Source organism: Echiichthys vipera (genome assembly GCF_963691815.1).
Source record: "Echiichthys vipera genome assembly, chromosome: 21".
Classification (NCBI taxonomy): Eukaryota; Metazoa; Chordata; class Actinopteri; order Perciformes; family Trachinidae; genus Echiichthys; species Echiichthys vipera.
In genome coordinates, this window is record NC_139846.1 from 2,455,441 (window position 1) to 2,473,124 (window position 17,684).

At 42.4% G+C, this 17,684-nt stretch overlaps 1 protein-coding gene across 1 annotated transcript in view; it reads left to right on the forward strand.

The window, feature by feature from the left end:
* The window catches only part of steap2 (STEAP family member 2, metalloreductase), a gene marked incomplete at both ends in the record, with an annotated part of 65,936 nt that extends 50,135 nt beyond the window's left edge, over nucleotides 1–15,801 (forward strand). The window contains 3 exons of the mRNA XM_083935711.1: nucleotides 1,211–1,738; nucleotides 13,759–13,923; nucleotides 15,508–15,801. Of these exons, the coding sequence (XP_083791837.1) occupies nucleotides 1,211–1,738; nucleotides 13,759–13,923; nucleotides 15,508–15,801 (987 nt within the window). The remainder of the gene's footprint in view (nucleotides 1–1,210; nucleotides 1,739–13,758; nucleotides 13,924–15,507) is intronic.
* Between the last annotated feature and the right edge of the window lie 1,883 nt (nucleotides 15,802–17,684).

A 17,684-nucleotide genomic window follows, 5' to 3' on the forward strand; every position in this document is an offset into this window, starting at 1 on the left:
CAACATGCTAACCTGTATTGGATCTAATGGATACAGCACCAGAAATTAGCTTCTCGGCGTGACTATAAACAATGCTGTACAATTCAGGTAAGCACTGGTCTGAGAAATACTTGTGACTGGGCGTTATACAGACATAACCTGGCTCCAGGAACTCCACACGTTTGGTGAATCCGGCATCTTGAACGATAGAAAAAGTTTTTTTCTCGGTGTCGGCTGTTGCTCCTTTTCATCACTTTGCTGCACAGATGTAGCGTTTAACTCCCCATGAATCTTCTTGAGGTGGGTGATCAAATGTGATGTATTAAAGGAAGACACCTTGTTTCCTCCTCTCATAACCGACGCCTTGCAGTCATTGCAAAGCGCACACTTACTGTTAGGAGGTGACACTTGGAAATACTTCCAAACCACGGACATCTCATGCACTGGGAGAGCTGAAGCTTGTTAGCCACGGTTAGCAATCTACGAGTCTAGCGTGTTGTTGTTGTTATACGTCATCAAGCACGCGCCTGTAAACGGCCCGTGTTGCATTCAGGTACACTCGGAAATGCTGAAGCCTACAGAACTAACATCGGTTGTACAAACCCGATACCGATAATTCCCGATATTACATTTTTAACTCAATATCGGCCGATAATATCGGTGGGCCGATATTATCGGACATCCCTAGTTCACAGTAATAATTTTTTTTAAAAAGCATTGACAAACGGCATTAAGGTCACTTTCACACCTATAGTTCAGTGGACCGTATGAGTGCCATACACTGCAGCTAACACAAGCAATATGCAAAGACACCTGCAGCATCACCACAGCTCTCTGCTCAAATATATGATATGTATATGTTAATGTGTAAAGAAAATACTGATACTGAAATAGTGTTCAAATCTTGCTCCTCTTGTTCTCATGAACCCTGTATCTTGTATCGTCTCATGAGCTGAGTGCCTCGTCACACCCCTAGTATGAACAGATTCCTTAGATCTTCTAGTTTATCATCACTCTCTAAAATGTCGCAAACTGGAATTAACTGCTACACCCTTTTGTGCTTTAACACACTGAGGTATTTTTAATAGTTTTTGGACAATAGCTCAGCTCTATGACAAAGAGCCATATGTTATGTATTGTCACATGTCCTCCCCTCTGGGATCCATCCTTCCTGGTTTTCTTCACTGTATGTCTAACCAGTGTTCCTGTCTGTAATCCTGGCTCTGTGTAGGTGTACATCTGCAGTGACTCGGTGGAGGCTCGACAGCAGATCATGGAATTAGCCCGCCAGCTCAACTTCCTGCCGGTTGATATGGGCATGCTATCTTCTTCACGGGATATTGAGAACATTCCTATACAGTTATTTCCTGGCTGGAAGGGCCCCGTCCTTGCTGCCGTGGCCCTCTCCATTTTCTTTTTTGCCTACTCTTTTATACGAGATATCATCCACCCATATGTGAAATACAAGCACAGTGACTTCTACAAGATCCCTATAGAGATGGTGAATCGGACACTGCCCACTGTGGCCATCACTCTCTTGGCCCTGGTGTACTTGGCAGGCCAGCTGGCAGCTGCTCACCAGCTCTACTTTGGTACCAAGTACAGGCATTTCCCACACTGGCTGGACGGCTGGCTGCAGAGCCGGAAACAGCTAGGCCTCCTCAGCTTCTTCCTGGCTGCTGTCCATGTTCTCTACAGCATCTGTCTGCCCATGAGGAGGTCTGAGAGGTACCTGCTGCTCAACACTGCCTACCAGCAGGTCAGTGGGATAAAAGGCTCTGACACCAGGGCCACACTGATTCTCATACATTTGACCTTCCACCCACACAAAGCTTCCAATTTTTTGAGAAATTAGATTATTTGCTCCTGTGATACCAATGACACGAGAAGATCACTGGTATCACTGTCTGTGTTTTATGTACAAGTTGTTTAGACTAGATTAGCATAATGACAAGCAGCAGAAGAAAAGGGACAATAACACATTCCCCCAATCTTGATGCTAAGCATGAATAAAGGCTAAATAATTCTTGATACTGAATTTACATGGTGATTCACGATGAGGGATTTTGTTGTTCTGGCAACGGGGTGGGATCAGAAAGAATATCTTCTTATAGGTGCTTCTTATATGCAGCTTCATGAAGCATTAGTTGTATTTGTTGAGTCCACTAGATAGAGCTCTTGGTTTAAAGAGAAAGGCTCAATGAATGGTGATTCAGTGTGTTTTCAACCCTTTGTTGAACAGAGAGCTCCCTTTAGTGGAAAATGCTCCATGAAGCTTAATTTGGACAGCAGTAACTTTCAATCCCTTTAATCACAGAGCTCTCTCTTTAATGACACTCTGAAAGTTTGTGAATCCGGTAGTTTTCTTTAGAGGAAACATATTGTTGTCTGGGACTGGGACAGAAATTAGAACTTGTCCATTTGCCAGCCTAATTTGAAAAGAGGTGACACACAGTCGTTACTCTGGTTATGGTGTTTAGGATGCACACACTGGGGGAGTTTAAAGTGATTGTGCTGTGTTAACTGCCTTCAGTCTCCAACACTCCTATTGATGTGCAGAAGAAACTATTGGCTAAATTTTTTCATCAAAATGACACATTTGATGTGCACATAAGGGGCTCTGTGGTTCTTTTGGTTGCACAACATATGAATTGAGCTCAGCTGCAGAGGGCACCAGGCCTTTATTTAAAGTAGGCATATCGAGACAGATGCTTAGTACATTTGGTAATATTTTGAAATGAAGCTTCTTTCTTCTCCATTTGCTCCTGTTTGTCCTATTAACTGTTTGTTACAGCATTAAGCTGTTAATGCGCATACACTGGAGATCGAAAATAGAGAACAATTATTATTACTTGATTTGTTCTAAAAATACTGTTATTTTTTATTGTTCAGAATTTGATAGAATATCAGCTGTGTCCATACCACTGCTGTACTATGTTTTTTAAATAACCAAGGCACTTTTGTTTTGTGTCAGAAGAGAAGATTTAAACAATGTTTTATTAGGATTCAAACATGCTGTCCAAGTTCAACAGCAATTAATTGGGTTTCACACACTGGTGTTTCCATGCTTAATGAGTCATATGTTTCAGGGTTTTAAAGCCACACCACCGCTTTTAGATCAAATGTAACCTTCAATCAAAGTGTATAAATTGAACAGAGTATTGCACAATGACAAACTGATGCTCACATCAGTCGGCTTATGTTGCCTCTTTGATTTCCTCAGCCCTGCTGTAGTGTCCACAGGTTCTGGAGAAGCCTGTGCTTCCTGAGCAGAGTTTGAAACAGGAGCAGGCGGGGCAGTTTGCACTAACAGTCCATCAGATGAAATAGAAAGTCCATCAGATGCAGGCTCCACCCAACAGTCCAGAGGGCTGCTCACACTGTCCTTGTGTGAAACACTCTGTTAAACCTCCCTACCCATATTAAGGCAGAGTTGCACGTGATCCTGGTGGAGGCGAACTTGCCTGCCATCCTTTAAATCCACCACAAAAGACACCAGACCTGTTCAGCGGTGAATAACCCCTGGTAACCAGGGTGGGTCCCTGGCAAAGTTCTTGACATAAACAGAGTCCCCTGGCTTAAAGAACATTTCTTTGGCATGTTGGTCTCGCCTCACCTTCTGCTCCTCCTGTGATCGAGCCAATTTTGCTAACCACGTCTGGTCGGAGGAGATCCAGATCCAGAATATTCCGACCATTGTCATCTCTGGTTCAAGTAATCCATTTGCAGTATTTTTGCACAAAGTAAACAGGAACTCAAGGAACAGGAAGGGGGATATCTTTCGGACTGTCAATCACTCAAAAATTGTTGGGGATCATAAAGCTAAGCCAAAGGGACGTTTGGGAGGGCATTTTAACATAAGAAGTATTAAATCAAAAGTGATCAAGTGCTTCATTTTTTGCTGGATTCTAATTTGGACTTCCTTTGTTTATCTGAGACTTGGCTGCACAAAAACTTTTACAGGAGAGATAGAGTGGGCTCAAAGGGAGGAGGAGTTATGATTTATGAGAAAGACAGAATCCAGTGTAATGAAATCCATTGGTCAAACTGTGAGGAATTGGAATGTATTGGTCTAAATATCATTTTGTCACCACAGATTACTCTTTTTTATTTTACTCGTATTGTAATTTACCGGCCTCACTCTACGTATATTAGTTTCTATGAGAAATTTGAGAAATTATTGAAAGAATTTCATTTCAACAAAGAAGTAATTATTATGGGAGATTTTAACATCCACTGGGGAGAAAAATCCTCTAGAAAGAAATTCAAACAGATAACCGATAATGGGCCCACAAGAATAACTAATTCAAAAAGTACTCAGATTGATTTAATATTTAGTAACAGACCTGAGAGAATTTTAAAATCCCATAATATGGTAACTGGTCTCTCTGACCACAATTTGACACTGGTAGTCATAAAACTAAGCAATAAACGGTTTAGCACTAGTGCCAAGGAATATGAGTTTTTTTTGAAAACCCCAAAAACAAACAGGAGAATTTTAAAAATGCGGTTGAACAGATTGAGTGGGATGATTAACTGTTGGGCATAGACCATGAAGAAGATATTCAAATATTCTAAAAGAAACTACAAAGCATTGTTAAACTTTTTAACTGCAAATTTAGGCGCAAAAATAATAAAAACACTGTCCCTTGGATAAATGCAGACTTCCTTAAACTAATGAAAGAAGGGGGGCCTTGTTTTAAAAACTGCAATAAAAACTAAGTTGAGTTATGACAATCAACACTTTGCTAGTTTATGGAACAAAGTTCTAAAGAAACTAAGAAAAGCATAAGCAGATTTTTTCTTAACCATAATAGAAAAGGCAAGAGGCAACTCTAAAATTATCTGGAACCAGCTAAGAAAATGAACAGGACATCAAAATAAAGAGCTTGAACTTTAAATAAATGGAACGCTTACAAACGATCCTGCGGAAGTAGCGGAAGCTCTTAACCACTACTTTATCAATTCTGTGGCTACTATTGCACAGTGTTTTTCACCTGAGTACACTAATGTAATGTCGGCTTCAGAGCCAGTTATTCAACTGAAACAGCCAACTGTTTTTTAACAGAAAAAATCAAATCTCTACTGGATAAAGGTGGTGTTGTTGGAGTTGTGTTCCTTGACCTCAAGAAGTTATTTGATACTGTTAATCATAGAATTCTCATGTCAAAGTTAGCTAGTTATAGAATTTTCAGAATCATCAATCAGCTGCTCTTCATCTATCCACAGGAGTCCCACAAGGATCCATACTGGGCCCTTTGCTATTTACATTATATATCAATGACTTACCCTATGTATATCCACATGCCAACATCCAAATGTATGCTGACGACACAGTAATTTATGTACATGGTAGCAGCATGACACAGGTTGCTGATAAACTTACAAACTCAATGACTCATGTAAATGGTTAAAGCAATGCTGTTTGCAGCTGAATGTGTCTAAAACAATATGTATGTTTTTCACCAAGAAGAAGAGTCCTAGTGTTGAGCCGGATATCTTTGTATCAGGGGAGAGGCTACAGGTTGTATCTGAATACAAGTACCTTGGTGTTTTGGTTGACTCTAAACTTTCTTTCAAGGCTCAGGTGAAAAAGGTCTGTAACTGGGTCAAATTCGATCTCTCAAACTTCAGGTTCATTCGAGATTATATGTCAACAGAGGCGGCTAAGATGTATATGCATTCTATGTTTTTTTCCCACATCATCTACTGTTTAACTATATGGTCACAAATCTCTGTATAAACGAACAGTTAAAATCCTTGACAAGAAACCAGTAGATTTTCATCATTGCTCAATATTAAGAAAATATAACCTGCTGAGTTGGGACAATTTGATTAAATATGTAAATACTTGTCTAATGTACAAGATTATACATGGTTCCACCTCTCCTCCGCTCGGACAGTTCGTCAACATAAGAACAACTGCATACGGGTTCACAAGAGGTGCAGCAAGAGGAGACTGTATTATTCCACTTAGGAAAAGTTATTTTAGTCAGTCTGCATTCTCTGTTAGAGCTGCACTAGAATGAAATTCCATCCCAGCAACTATTAGAGACCTGAATAGCTATAGTTTATTCAGAGCTCATTTGAAGAGATGGTTAATTGGTGCCCAGCTCTGTCAGCACTAACACTTGATTACACCTTCCTGTCCTCGGTCCGTCTGTGCTGAACCTGTAGCTATCTTCTCTTTCTTCTCTTTTTACTGCATGCTGTCTTATTGAAGTCTTGTTTTTATCGTGTTGCATGCATTTTGTATTTGTGTTTCTGCTTTGCATGCTGTGGTGTGATGTGTCTTGCGTCTTGAATGATGTTTTCTAAATTGATGTTATTTATGCTATTTTGTCATGTTTGTTAACTGCTGTGCATGTTTTGTAGATTGCCCTGGCTAGGAACCTCTGTAATTTTAATCTAATTTTTTCTTCTATATTCTGTTCTGTTTTTAGGGTGACTTTAACATCTGTCTAGGGACTAGAGATGAAAAATAGCCTCTTGGCTAATTCTGGTCCATTTACAGTAATGTTATTAATGTGCACTGTCCCTGTTTTCAAATAAACTAAACTTCAAACGTGCAAGCTTAGCTTCCAGTGAGTGCCCTGACATTTTTCTCAGACCCTCTTTCAGAGTCTCCACCGCACGTTCTGCTAAGCCGTTGGAGTCAGGGTGATAAGGTGCAGTAAGGATGTGGCGTATACCGTTTCTTTCCATGAACTCCTTGAAATCCCCACTAGTGAAAGTGGGCCCATTGTCAGTTACAACAGCATCTGACAGTCCATGTATAGCAAACATGCTCCTGAGCCTGTCAGTGGTGACTGGAGCTGTGATGTTTGTCATGATATGTACATCCATTCACTTTGAATGATAAGTTTACCAGCACTAGGAACATATGACCCATAAAAGGACCAGCATATCCAAGTGGAGCCTTGACCATGTTCAGCTGGGCCACTCCCATGGGTGGAGGGGAGCAGGTGCTGGCATCTTTTGTTTACTTTGACACTGTGAACTTTTACCTTTTCCTCTAAGGCTCAGTCCATCCCAGGCCACCACACATATGACCTGGCAAAGCTTTTCATCCGGGAGACTCTGGGATGGGCCTCATGCAGTTCGTCCACAATCTGGGCTCGTCCTGGGGGTGGAACCACCACTCTGGATCCCCAGAGGATACATCCATCAAGAACACTCAGCTCCTGCTGCTGCTTGGCATAAGGTTTGAGCTCCTCCTGCTCAATCATTGCCGGCCAGCCCTGCATCAGCATTCTCTACACCGGGTCTCTTTCCGTCAACAGTTTGATTTGTTTTGCCGTCACAGGAGAGTTAGACAGTCTTTCCAACAAAAATACAGTTTCTGGAGTTAGGCACGTTTGGCTTGGTGTCTCTGGGAGAGGAAGACGGCTGAAAGCATCAGCATTTGCATTGTCACTTCCTGCTTTGTACACTATGTGATACTGGTATGCTGACAAAGTTAATGCCCAGCATTGCACTCTTGCTGCAGCCATGGGTGGAATGCCTTTTGATTCACTGAACAGACCTAGTAGGGGCTTATGGTCCATAAAGATATTAAAAGGGCGTCCGTACAGTTACTGATGGAAACATTTTACAGCAAAAAAACCCATTCCTGGGGCTAGCTGTAGTTGGGGGCGGCAGGGGAAAGGGGTGGTAGTAGCTCAGTCCATAGGTGACTCGGCTAGGAACCGAAGGGTTGCTGGTTCGAGTCCCTCTGTGGACCATGAATGGAGCGTGTACTCGTGGCTGGAGAGGTGCCAGTTCATCGCCGAGGTGCTGTTAAGCAAGGCACCGAACCCCCTGCTTGGGGCGCCTCGCTCTGAAATCTGTTCATTAATTGCATGTATATAGTTCATGTGTAACATGAATAATAATAGAGTCCCGTTGCAGGATTAATAAAGTAATTCTTCTTCTTCTCTAACTGCAAATACCCTTTTTCTGCTGCTGTGAGAGTGCGTGACACATACCCAACAGGCTGTTCAGCTCCATCCTTCATGCAATGCAATGCGGCTCCCACGGGAATGCGTCACAGGATAAGATGACTTCTTTGTCTGGATCAAAATGCACAAGTAGTGGTGCAAGTTGCGAGGCTTGGTTTATTGTTAGTTTGTAATCACCACATATGCGTTCCCCACCATCACCTTTCAGTTCTGGCACAATCGGAGCTGCCCAGTCTGAGAACTCAATAAGCTCAATGACACCAATCTGCTGCAGCCTGTCCAGCTCAGCCTCTACTTTAGCCTTCATGGCGTAAGGGACTGTGCGCAGTTTGAAAAAGAGTGGTGGTGCTTTGGGATCCACACACAGCTTCACTGTAGTGCCGCGTAGGGTGCCAAGCTCATCTTTAAAAACATCTGCATATTTTTCTAGGATTTCTCCAATCACTGCCACATACCTGATTTCTCTCCAATTCAGGCGGATTTTCCATAGGAGGTCACGTCCCAGCAAACTTGGTCCAGCCCCTTTAACCACGAGCAGTCTCACTATAGCCTCCTGGCCTTGATACAGCACCTCCACCTCTATAGCCCCAAGAGGTGGAATGCACTCACCCGTATTTTGTCTCAGTCTGATATTAGTCTTACTAAGCGCAGGTGCCTCTCCAGAGCACCACAAACTGCAGTAGGTTGCTGGACTTATCACTGAAGCTGAGGCGCCTGTGTACACCTCCATTTTCAGGTCTTTTCCATTCACCTGCAATGTTTCATAGATGGGCTCCGCCGTTGGCTCACTGACCTCGATGAGGTTGAACGTGTTGAAGGAACACTGCTCCTCAGACTCCTCGCTCTGCAGGTGATGTGTTGCCCTGGGTTTTGTCGTCCCCCAGTCTTTGTTTTGTTTATGTTTAGCACCCCTGCACTTCTTTGCTATGTGTCCCTTTTTCTTGCAGTTGTGACACATAGAGTCCTTAAAGCCACAATCATTGGCAAAGTGTGCGCCCCCACAACGGTAACATTCAACGGGTTTTGATGGCTTGCCTTTGTTGTCCTTGTACACGTGATGAATGGCGCTTGGCTGTGTGCCACCGTTAGTGTTGTTAACTGCCGTTTCCAATGCCTGAGCAATGTCCAACGCTTTCTTGAAGGTAAGTGTGGTTTCTCCTAATAATGGGCGCTGCATGCCGTCATCATTTATGCCAAAAACCAACCTGTCCTGCGGCATATCATCCAGTACAGCCCTGAACTCACAGTGCTCTGACAGTTGTCTCGAGCACCGGTGCTAAACTGACTTGTCTGCAGTCCTGACTTGTTTGGAGCAAAACGAACTGTCGAGCAGCTGAAATCCTACATCAAACAGGAATGGGAAAACATTCCAATATAAAAATGACAGCAATTGGTCTCCTCACTTCTGAAGCGCTTACAGTATAAAAAAGCTTAACATTTGAATTTTTTTTAAAAAGCTGAATATGTTCAAAAGTATAAAAAAGATGAATGCACAAGGCACCTTGGCACTACCAGGAGGTGAAATGGCACCATACAGGGTAGCATAAGTTGTAGTAGTAGTAGCAGTAGCAGCAGTAGTAGTACAAGTAATAGTAGAAGTAGTGGAGGTAGTAGCAGGATTAGGCTAGTAGTAGCAGTAGAAGCATGCTTCGAAACAACTCATTCTCACGGAAAAAATATGACTTGTATTGTGAAAATTTCTTCACCTTGAGCATTATGAGGGTTTGGTCAACAAGGAGACATGTTTTTTGTGTGGAAAAAATCACTGCTAAATCACAGTTTTAAAATCCTGAAGTTTTGTGTCTTTGACTGTGCGTGCTGACGATATCTATCATTGTAGTGGATCAGAGCAAGAATGCATCTCTTGGTGTTTTGAGCCCCAGAATTAAAAAAAACTATAGGTCGGGTCGGCTGGTAGAACAGTGGTTAGAGCAGTTGCCCCATGTAAAGAGGCTGAAGGTCCTCGAGGCAGCAGTCGGGTTCGACTCCGACCTGCAACCTTTGCTGCATGTCTCCCCCCCTCTCTCTCACCCCATTTCCTGTCTGTCGTATATAATAAAGGCTTGAAAAACAGCCCATAAAATGATCTTTAAAAAAACAAACAAACTATGAGTCCTAGTGCTACAATGAGCACATTTTCTGAAAGAAGACAAGAATGCCTTCATTTTGAGATCGAAATTATATCTGAGAAGTGAATGTAGTGGAAGCTTGAGAATATTTAGTGAAAAAGCTTTGTTAATCAAACTCAACAGCTGAAGCCAGAGTGAGGCAACATCAAAGGGAGGAAACCCAATACACAGTCATTATAACTTCTGATCAGGTCTAAACAAAATCATAAAACATAAACTTTGATAATAGGAAAAATCTTAAAGAAATGAAAAGGAAAACATAGAGCCGTATAGGTCAAAGTCATGCGAATCGTTTAAAGCTGGAATTAAGTCTGTAGGTAGAAGTATGTTGAACAAGATGAGGTTCAAAGAGAGGCATGTTTTAAAGGATTTAAAGCTGATCTCTATGGTTTTCATTATAAAAAAATGTGGAAAAAGCTGAATATATTAAAAAGTATGAAAGGCAGAAAAGAAAAGTTGAAAATCAGCACAAAAGAGCTGAAAAGCTGAACATTTTGATAGTTGGATGGTCTCTGTAGCTGAAAGAATGCAGCAGCTAGAGGCGTCTGAAAAACATACGGAAGAAGTAAGCAGAAAAATAATAATAAACCTTAGGATAACATTTTTTTTTCCACCAATAATGACATCTGTGGTCAAAAAGGGACCCGTATAGAATTATGTTAGGGTAAAAGGTAAAAAAAAAAATCTGCACTCAGATAAGCAATTAGCCCCCTGAGATAGCACCAGATTCAAACTGTGTGCATAGCAAACATTGCACTGGGGGCTATTGCTTAAACTTTGACCTGCAAACCATTGAGAGCTGAAGCCATGACAGCAGCCCCATCATAGGTTTGTGCCACAAGTTTCTCCATGAAATTATAGCCCTGCATGCTCTCATTCAAGACTTCAAAAACAGACTGAGCATATTTTCCCCCAGAAACATAAAAAAATCCAATAAAGCGCTCCTGAATTTTACCTGCACTCTCCACATAGCGAACAATGACAGAGAGTTGGGCACAGCAAGCTATATCAGTTGTCTCGTCCACCTGCCATGCAAAGAAAGGGAGCAGCCTGAATTTCATCTTTGATCTCATCAGAAACAGTGGCTGAAAGAGCAGTGATCAAGTCATTTTGGATTGAATGGGACATCCCAGAAAACACAGTTGATGACTGGAATTGTGTGGCTAGGGAAGAATCATATTTTGCTAATGTTTCTGTAAACTCCCTGTAATTAACCTTGCTGGATGATTCACCACTCTCATCATGCCCCCTAAATGACAGTTCCTGAGGGCCAAGCAAGGAAGTCACATCAATAAGACAGTTTAGGAAAGCCCTGTTTTGTTTGACTGTTTCATTATGTTTTGCTATTTGACTGCGAGCACCTTCATTTATTGCGTGTTCAACCCTGCCTCTGCACAGGCAACTTAACCTTGCACATGCACTCACATGTTCATTGCTTTTTTCATGCCTTTTGATCCCCGAAACCCACTTTTGACCAGGCAATACATCCCTGAGATGGTTTCATCAAGAGGCATGGCCAACAGTACATTTTATTTGTGACTGAACTTCCAGTCAGCCAGCTCACCTTGTCAGATGAGGACACCTGAAAAGACCTGTTACTTTTCCCCACCTTTTGCACTAAATCAATCTTAGGAGTTGACATGCCCTGCTCTTTAACTCCTTCGTAAGAAGAAGAACACTATCAAATGGCTTCGCCAAAATCCGGTCGACAACATTCATATCATCTGCCCTAATGGTCAGCTTGCTAATGCTAGCAGCTGGAGCTGCTGCGCCAGGCTACTGTGAAGTGTGACCGCCTGTGAGTGTGAGTGACGGGGAGCTGCCGCTGCTTGTTGGGGAAAGAAACCGCAGAGTGAAAGAACAGAGTCACCAAACACAACGCTAGTCGTTTTTAACAAAGACAAAGTCTCTGGGGATCGTTAAAGTCTCCGGATCAGTTCAAAACAATGGAATGAAAAACTTGGATTCGCTGGATGTTTATTCCTCAAGATCGCTGATTCGCTTATTTAGCTGTCAATCAAAAAAGGATTCCGCCTTAGACAGCTAATCCAATCATCATGCAGAAGCCGAGCGTCCAGGCCAGCCCACTGTCCCATAGACCCCCAGAGACGCTGAGCATCCGATGGGCGGGACAAAGCCCAGCATTTATCCAATCATCGTCTAGTTTGGCTGCAGTGGAACAACCTGCTCTATGCTTCCCCACTGAAGTCAGTAGAAGCTGAGCGTCCGACTCTCTAAAGCGCTGTGGCGCTGTGGGGATGAATGAGAAGGAAGTTGCTCTGGTTACCTGTGATAAGGAGCTGATTCTGAACAAAAGATGAAGGCTTTCTAGCACATATTTAGTCAATGAAATGTACAGCAGTTCATATTTCACCACCTTTTTTTTTTTGGTGAAATTTTAGAGGAAGCTCAGCTTCCCCTGCAGTCTTAACCATGCATTCACACCAAAAGCGATGGAGGCGATGAAAGCGTCAAGCTGCCTTTAAAAACCAATGTAAATGACGCGATGAGGCGATGACACGATGACACGATGATGCAATGACGCTTCGGGGGGACGCATTCTGAGCGATAAGAGTGATGCGATGCAGCAGTGATGCGTCCATCGCCTCATCGCGTGTGTCGCTTGAAGTTGAAAAATTTGAACTTTTCAAGCGACATCACACCCCATGGGCCCCCCGGGTTCTCCACAGCCACTATTGTTGCAGTCCTTGGGGGAAACAAGACTGTTCATATGGATATAATATAATAGATATAACTATGAACTGTAGATGGTAGCGACGTGCCTTTAGGCATCTAGTCTGCCGGAAATCCAGAGAAAGAAGAAGAAAGCCGTCAGTGCAGAGTGAAGCGTATCCCGGAGACCGGGCAGCACCTGTACAGCTACGGAGATTAAATCACTGATGGCCTGATCTGACTACAACACAACAGCTCTTTTAAGAGCCACACATTTAATCTGAGAGCTCATTTCTGTTCTTTTAGAAGCATTCAGACCCCCGGTTAGCACTAGCATCACTTCCATTTAGCATAACAGCAGAGTAGGCTGAGCCGGTGGTTAGCTTCACTTAGCTAGCCGCCTTGGCTGCTACTTGTGATTGACGCGATGAAGCGATTATCAAAAATGTGACAAATCTGAGCAAGCGACGCCATACACGCGTTCAGGGCGATTTAATCGCCTCCACCGCTTTTGGTGTGAATGCGCGGTTCGTGCAATCGCCACTGGTTTAGAAGTGGGGTTGTGTATGTGTGTGTGTGTGTGTGTGTGACTGTCTGTGAGTGTAAGGTGGGTGCAAATGTGGCATATTTTATCCACAGATCAACTAACAACTTATGCAACAGCCAGTATTATCTTCCTGGTCATATTTGTCACTTTGTTTAGAGACCTTTACAATTTATTGAAATTGTTGAAAAAAATGTTAGTTGCTTCTGAGGAAATCATGAAGCATTGTTCCAATGTTTAAAAGTAAATGGTACTTTTTACACATCTGAGATTGAAAACGGATCAAATTTGACCCTAACACAATATAAGTCTGAAAAGAAGAGGTGCCTGGTGGTGGCTCAGTGGTAGAGTAGCAAGTCCTTGCCGCACAATCCTGGTTCAACTCCGACCTCATCTTTGTCCCTTTTGCAGGTTAATTTGGCCAGGCATCAAACAAACAAGTGAAAAAAATGACTGGGATGAATTCAATTTTGAGCTTCTTCTGTGTTGGCAGGTCCATGCTAATGTGGAGAATGCGTGGAATGAGGAGGAGGTGTGGAGAGTGGAGATGTACGTTTCCTTTGGGATCATGAGTCTTGGGCTCCTGTCGCTCCTGGCCATCACCTCCATTCCCTCTGTCCACAGCACGCTCAACTGGAGGGAGTTCGGCTTCATACAGGTACACATTTATAAATTTGGGGTTTGATTACTTTCACACTGAAGAAAACTTAAAAAACTTCAGAAAGTGTAAGTCACATTGAATCTAAGAATGTGTGTATCATATCTTTATTTTCAGGTTTGACTGAATTATAACTCAAATAGGTGCAAGTTGCAGCAATTGAGCACTAAAATTTGGTGGTAGGGGTAGGGTTTTTGAGTCAAAGCTTATAGCAAAAGAACTGCAAGGCCAAGGGGCATGTATGAGGCTTCATGTGAGAGGTACCATCTTTAGTTTCTGAAAATGTGCTTGTTTAGCACACAACCTAAACTACATCAGTTTACACATGTTGTGGTCTAGCTGGCCAGACCGGCCTAGCGGTCACGTAGGTTAAAGGTATTGATGTCCAAATGAAGCTTTATGAACCATTAGGCTCAAGGAATAATTCAGTGTGTTTTCTACCCTTTGTTGATCAAGGAGTAAGGGTTAAGTCAGCAGCAGGAACAGCTTCAATTTTCACAGTTATTTAGGGGAGAGTATCACTGAGAGCAATACTCCCTAGTACAACCACAGTCCGATCTGCTGACCGTTGAACAGCTCCACTGGTGTAGTGTTAAGCCCACTTCAGACCAAAGATTTGAAACGAGACGAGTTGAAACTTGCAATGTGCTGATCAGCAATGTTCTGAAACCTGTTCACACCTGTGAGATGAGGTGAGACGATGTATCATCTCCTTTTCAGGCCTTTTTAACTGGATACAATTTGAAGCATTCTAAAATATAAATGAAGACAGAGACAGTGAGATACTCTCTACAGCTGCATTTCTATAGAGATGACACAGAGAAAATACTGTTTTATTTCCCTGATTCACTGCTTTGTTCTGGATTACTGCGCTGCTCTCCTTATTCATTGTAGTACTCGCTCAACCCTCTCTCTCTCTCTTTCTCTCTCTCTCACACACACACACACACACTCAAGCCTCCTCCAAAACAGCCTTTTCAACCAGCTGACAGTTTGTAAGTGACCTGACCAGCGGACTTTCCTAAGACTTGATTGGCTGTTGAAAAAGATGACATGTGTTTTAAAACCAGCTGCTGATGATTTGGAAAGCTAGTTTGAGTCCAGATGAGACGGGTCAGTTCACACTGCCTCAACTTTCACCTGCGATGTTCTAAAACAGTTACGTCGCGTTGCGAATCATTGGTCTGAACTGGGCTTTAGACTAATCCTGCTGGTCTGGGAGATAGAACCATCTAAGCTTCACGCCTCCACTGCTGCCTTAAAGTGTAATTCCGGCATAAAATTATCCCATGGTCTTTTTCGGCACTTGCACACAACAAATGAGCCATCGAAACAGTTTTTTATGAATAAACTACTAATGGAGATATTCGGGAGAGTCGCTAACAGCTGGAAGTGGCTAACACTGAACAGCTGATTTTACGCTGGAATTACACTTTAAATAGAGTCAAGTAAGTCATATGGCTTTGTTACAGGGTAACTGGAATTGTGTGTCTGATAGGGCTCACTGGCTTTTCTCTCTTTAGTGTATGATCACAGCAGTTGTTACTGTATGTACCATCATGAGAAATCCTGTCTTTGCTCCAGTCCACTCTGGGCTACATCGCTCTGCTCATCGCCACCTTCCACGGCCTGCTGTTTGGCTGGAAGAAAGCCTTTGAGGAGGAAGCCTACCGTTTCTACCTGCCCCCCAGCTTCGTGGTGGCCCTTGCCCTGCCAGTGTGTGTTATACTGGGTAAGGTGTTGATGCTGCTTCCCTGCATGGCCCGCAAGCTCCACCAGATACGCCGGGGTCTGGACAGCAGTCAGTACCGCTGCCAGCGCCTGGAGCCAGTGGGCTCAGCTGCCCATGTTTCACCTGAGAGAGTCACCATCATGTGATTGCTGCGTCACACTGTCTGCTCCTTTATTGGGATTTTCACATAAACTGCCCTAGCTGTTTTATTGAAGCTAATGAACATTAGTCATTTACATGATTCCCACTGAAATGGCATATTTTTCTTACTCTGTCATTGTGAACAGTTTTGCCCATGTAAATCGTGTACTTATTAGCAGTTGACTCCTGACCTTGTATGATGTTACATTTTGTCCAACTAAGGGGCTGTCCATAGGAACGTATGTATTTTTGAAAGTGTGTGTTTCTCTGCATGTTTTGGCCTTTCAGACTTTCACATGTAACAAGCTAGTTTTTTGTAACCAGAGTCCATTTTCAGCAGTCATGTGTGGACAGGAAAACCATTGTTTGACGTCACACTGTGTAACAGTAAACAGTCAGTTGTATCCATGGAAACTTGTGGAGCACTCTAGACATGACCAGCTGACAGAGGTGGATTTTGCAGTTTCATGTGGACCAAGATATTTTTTATCACACCAGGGGTGTGGATGGGAATTTTTCTTTAACCGGGGGCCATAAAAGTTTGGTTTCAATAATATCAAGTCCACGTAATAACCCTGATGATGCCATAGTGAAGTCAGTAGAAGCTGAGCGTCCGACTGTGCAAAGCGCTGTGGTGCTGTGGGGATGAATGAGAAGGAAGTTGCTCCGGTTACCTGTGATAAGTAGCTGATTCAGAACAAAAGATGAAGGCTTTCTAGCACGTATTTAGTCAATGAAAGGTACACACAGCAAAACATACTTCACCACTTTTTTTGGGTGACATTTTAGGGAAAGCTGAGCTTCCCTTGCAGTCTTAGAGCAATGGCCTCTGCTGCCTACTGAACCTTTAATAAAATACAAATTTCAGTAGTCTCTTTATTCTTGCACCTCAACAAAATAACACTGAAATTGCAATAAATCATGGCTTTATCAGGTTGAAGCATATTACTAGTTATGTTGGTTGAAATTATTCAAAGTTTTGGTGACAATATCCTACTGCAAACTGTCAATGTTTTGAGGATTTGTTGATTCTGCAGCATCGCTGTGTTGTACGTTTTTCTGTGTGCCAGGTCTGTAGTATATGGTACCCATCTGTCATGCTCTTATCAAGGCTTTGATAAACAATTGAATTAAGAGACTTTTCTACAATCATTTATTTTAATGTCAGACAGCACAACTCAGAGCTGATATAGTTTGTGAAGTTGTCTCTTTATTATACGTCAGATGGTCCTTCTCAGCGTTGTAGATCTACTGAATATGTAGCATTTCCATCAGCTCTTTTCTGTTTAGCATTTCATAGTGGGCTGATGTGAATCTGTTGTGTTCACCATGCCCTGCTATCTTGTTTACAGTGTGCCGTTTCCTACAGCAGGAGGATGATCAGTGAACTACTCAGTGCTTTAATATTATTGAGTTCAACAATAAATCCATGTATCTGACTCTCTTTCCATGATGTCACAACAACTTTGAAATGAATCTATCCTTTCACACTGCAGCATTACCACACTGCAGTAATATAACTGTAACAGGAAATAAAAGGAAATGTGATGGATCATCCATCTAAGGCATCCCTAGTGTCTGCTGATTTATTTTCAGACCATACTGAAATTTGAATAGAAAATATGCTTTATACTTATAGAGAGGATAATGCTATGGCCCCTTTTTATTTTAGTCAAAAACAATTTCCACACTTAACCATGGCAATAACACAACCAAATGAAGAGTATTTTTCATTTCTCACACGTGATTAGAGCTGGATGGATCTTCAATGCACTTCTTCTTTCATACCACCTGTGTTCAGTAGTTGTACGAGTGTGCATTTTGTGAAGCAATTTGTGTTGCATTAAAGATGAAGGAGAGGTTGATTTGATATTTGTAGGACTAGTAC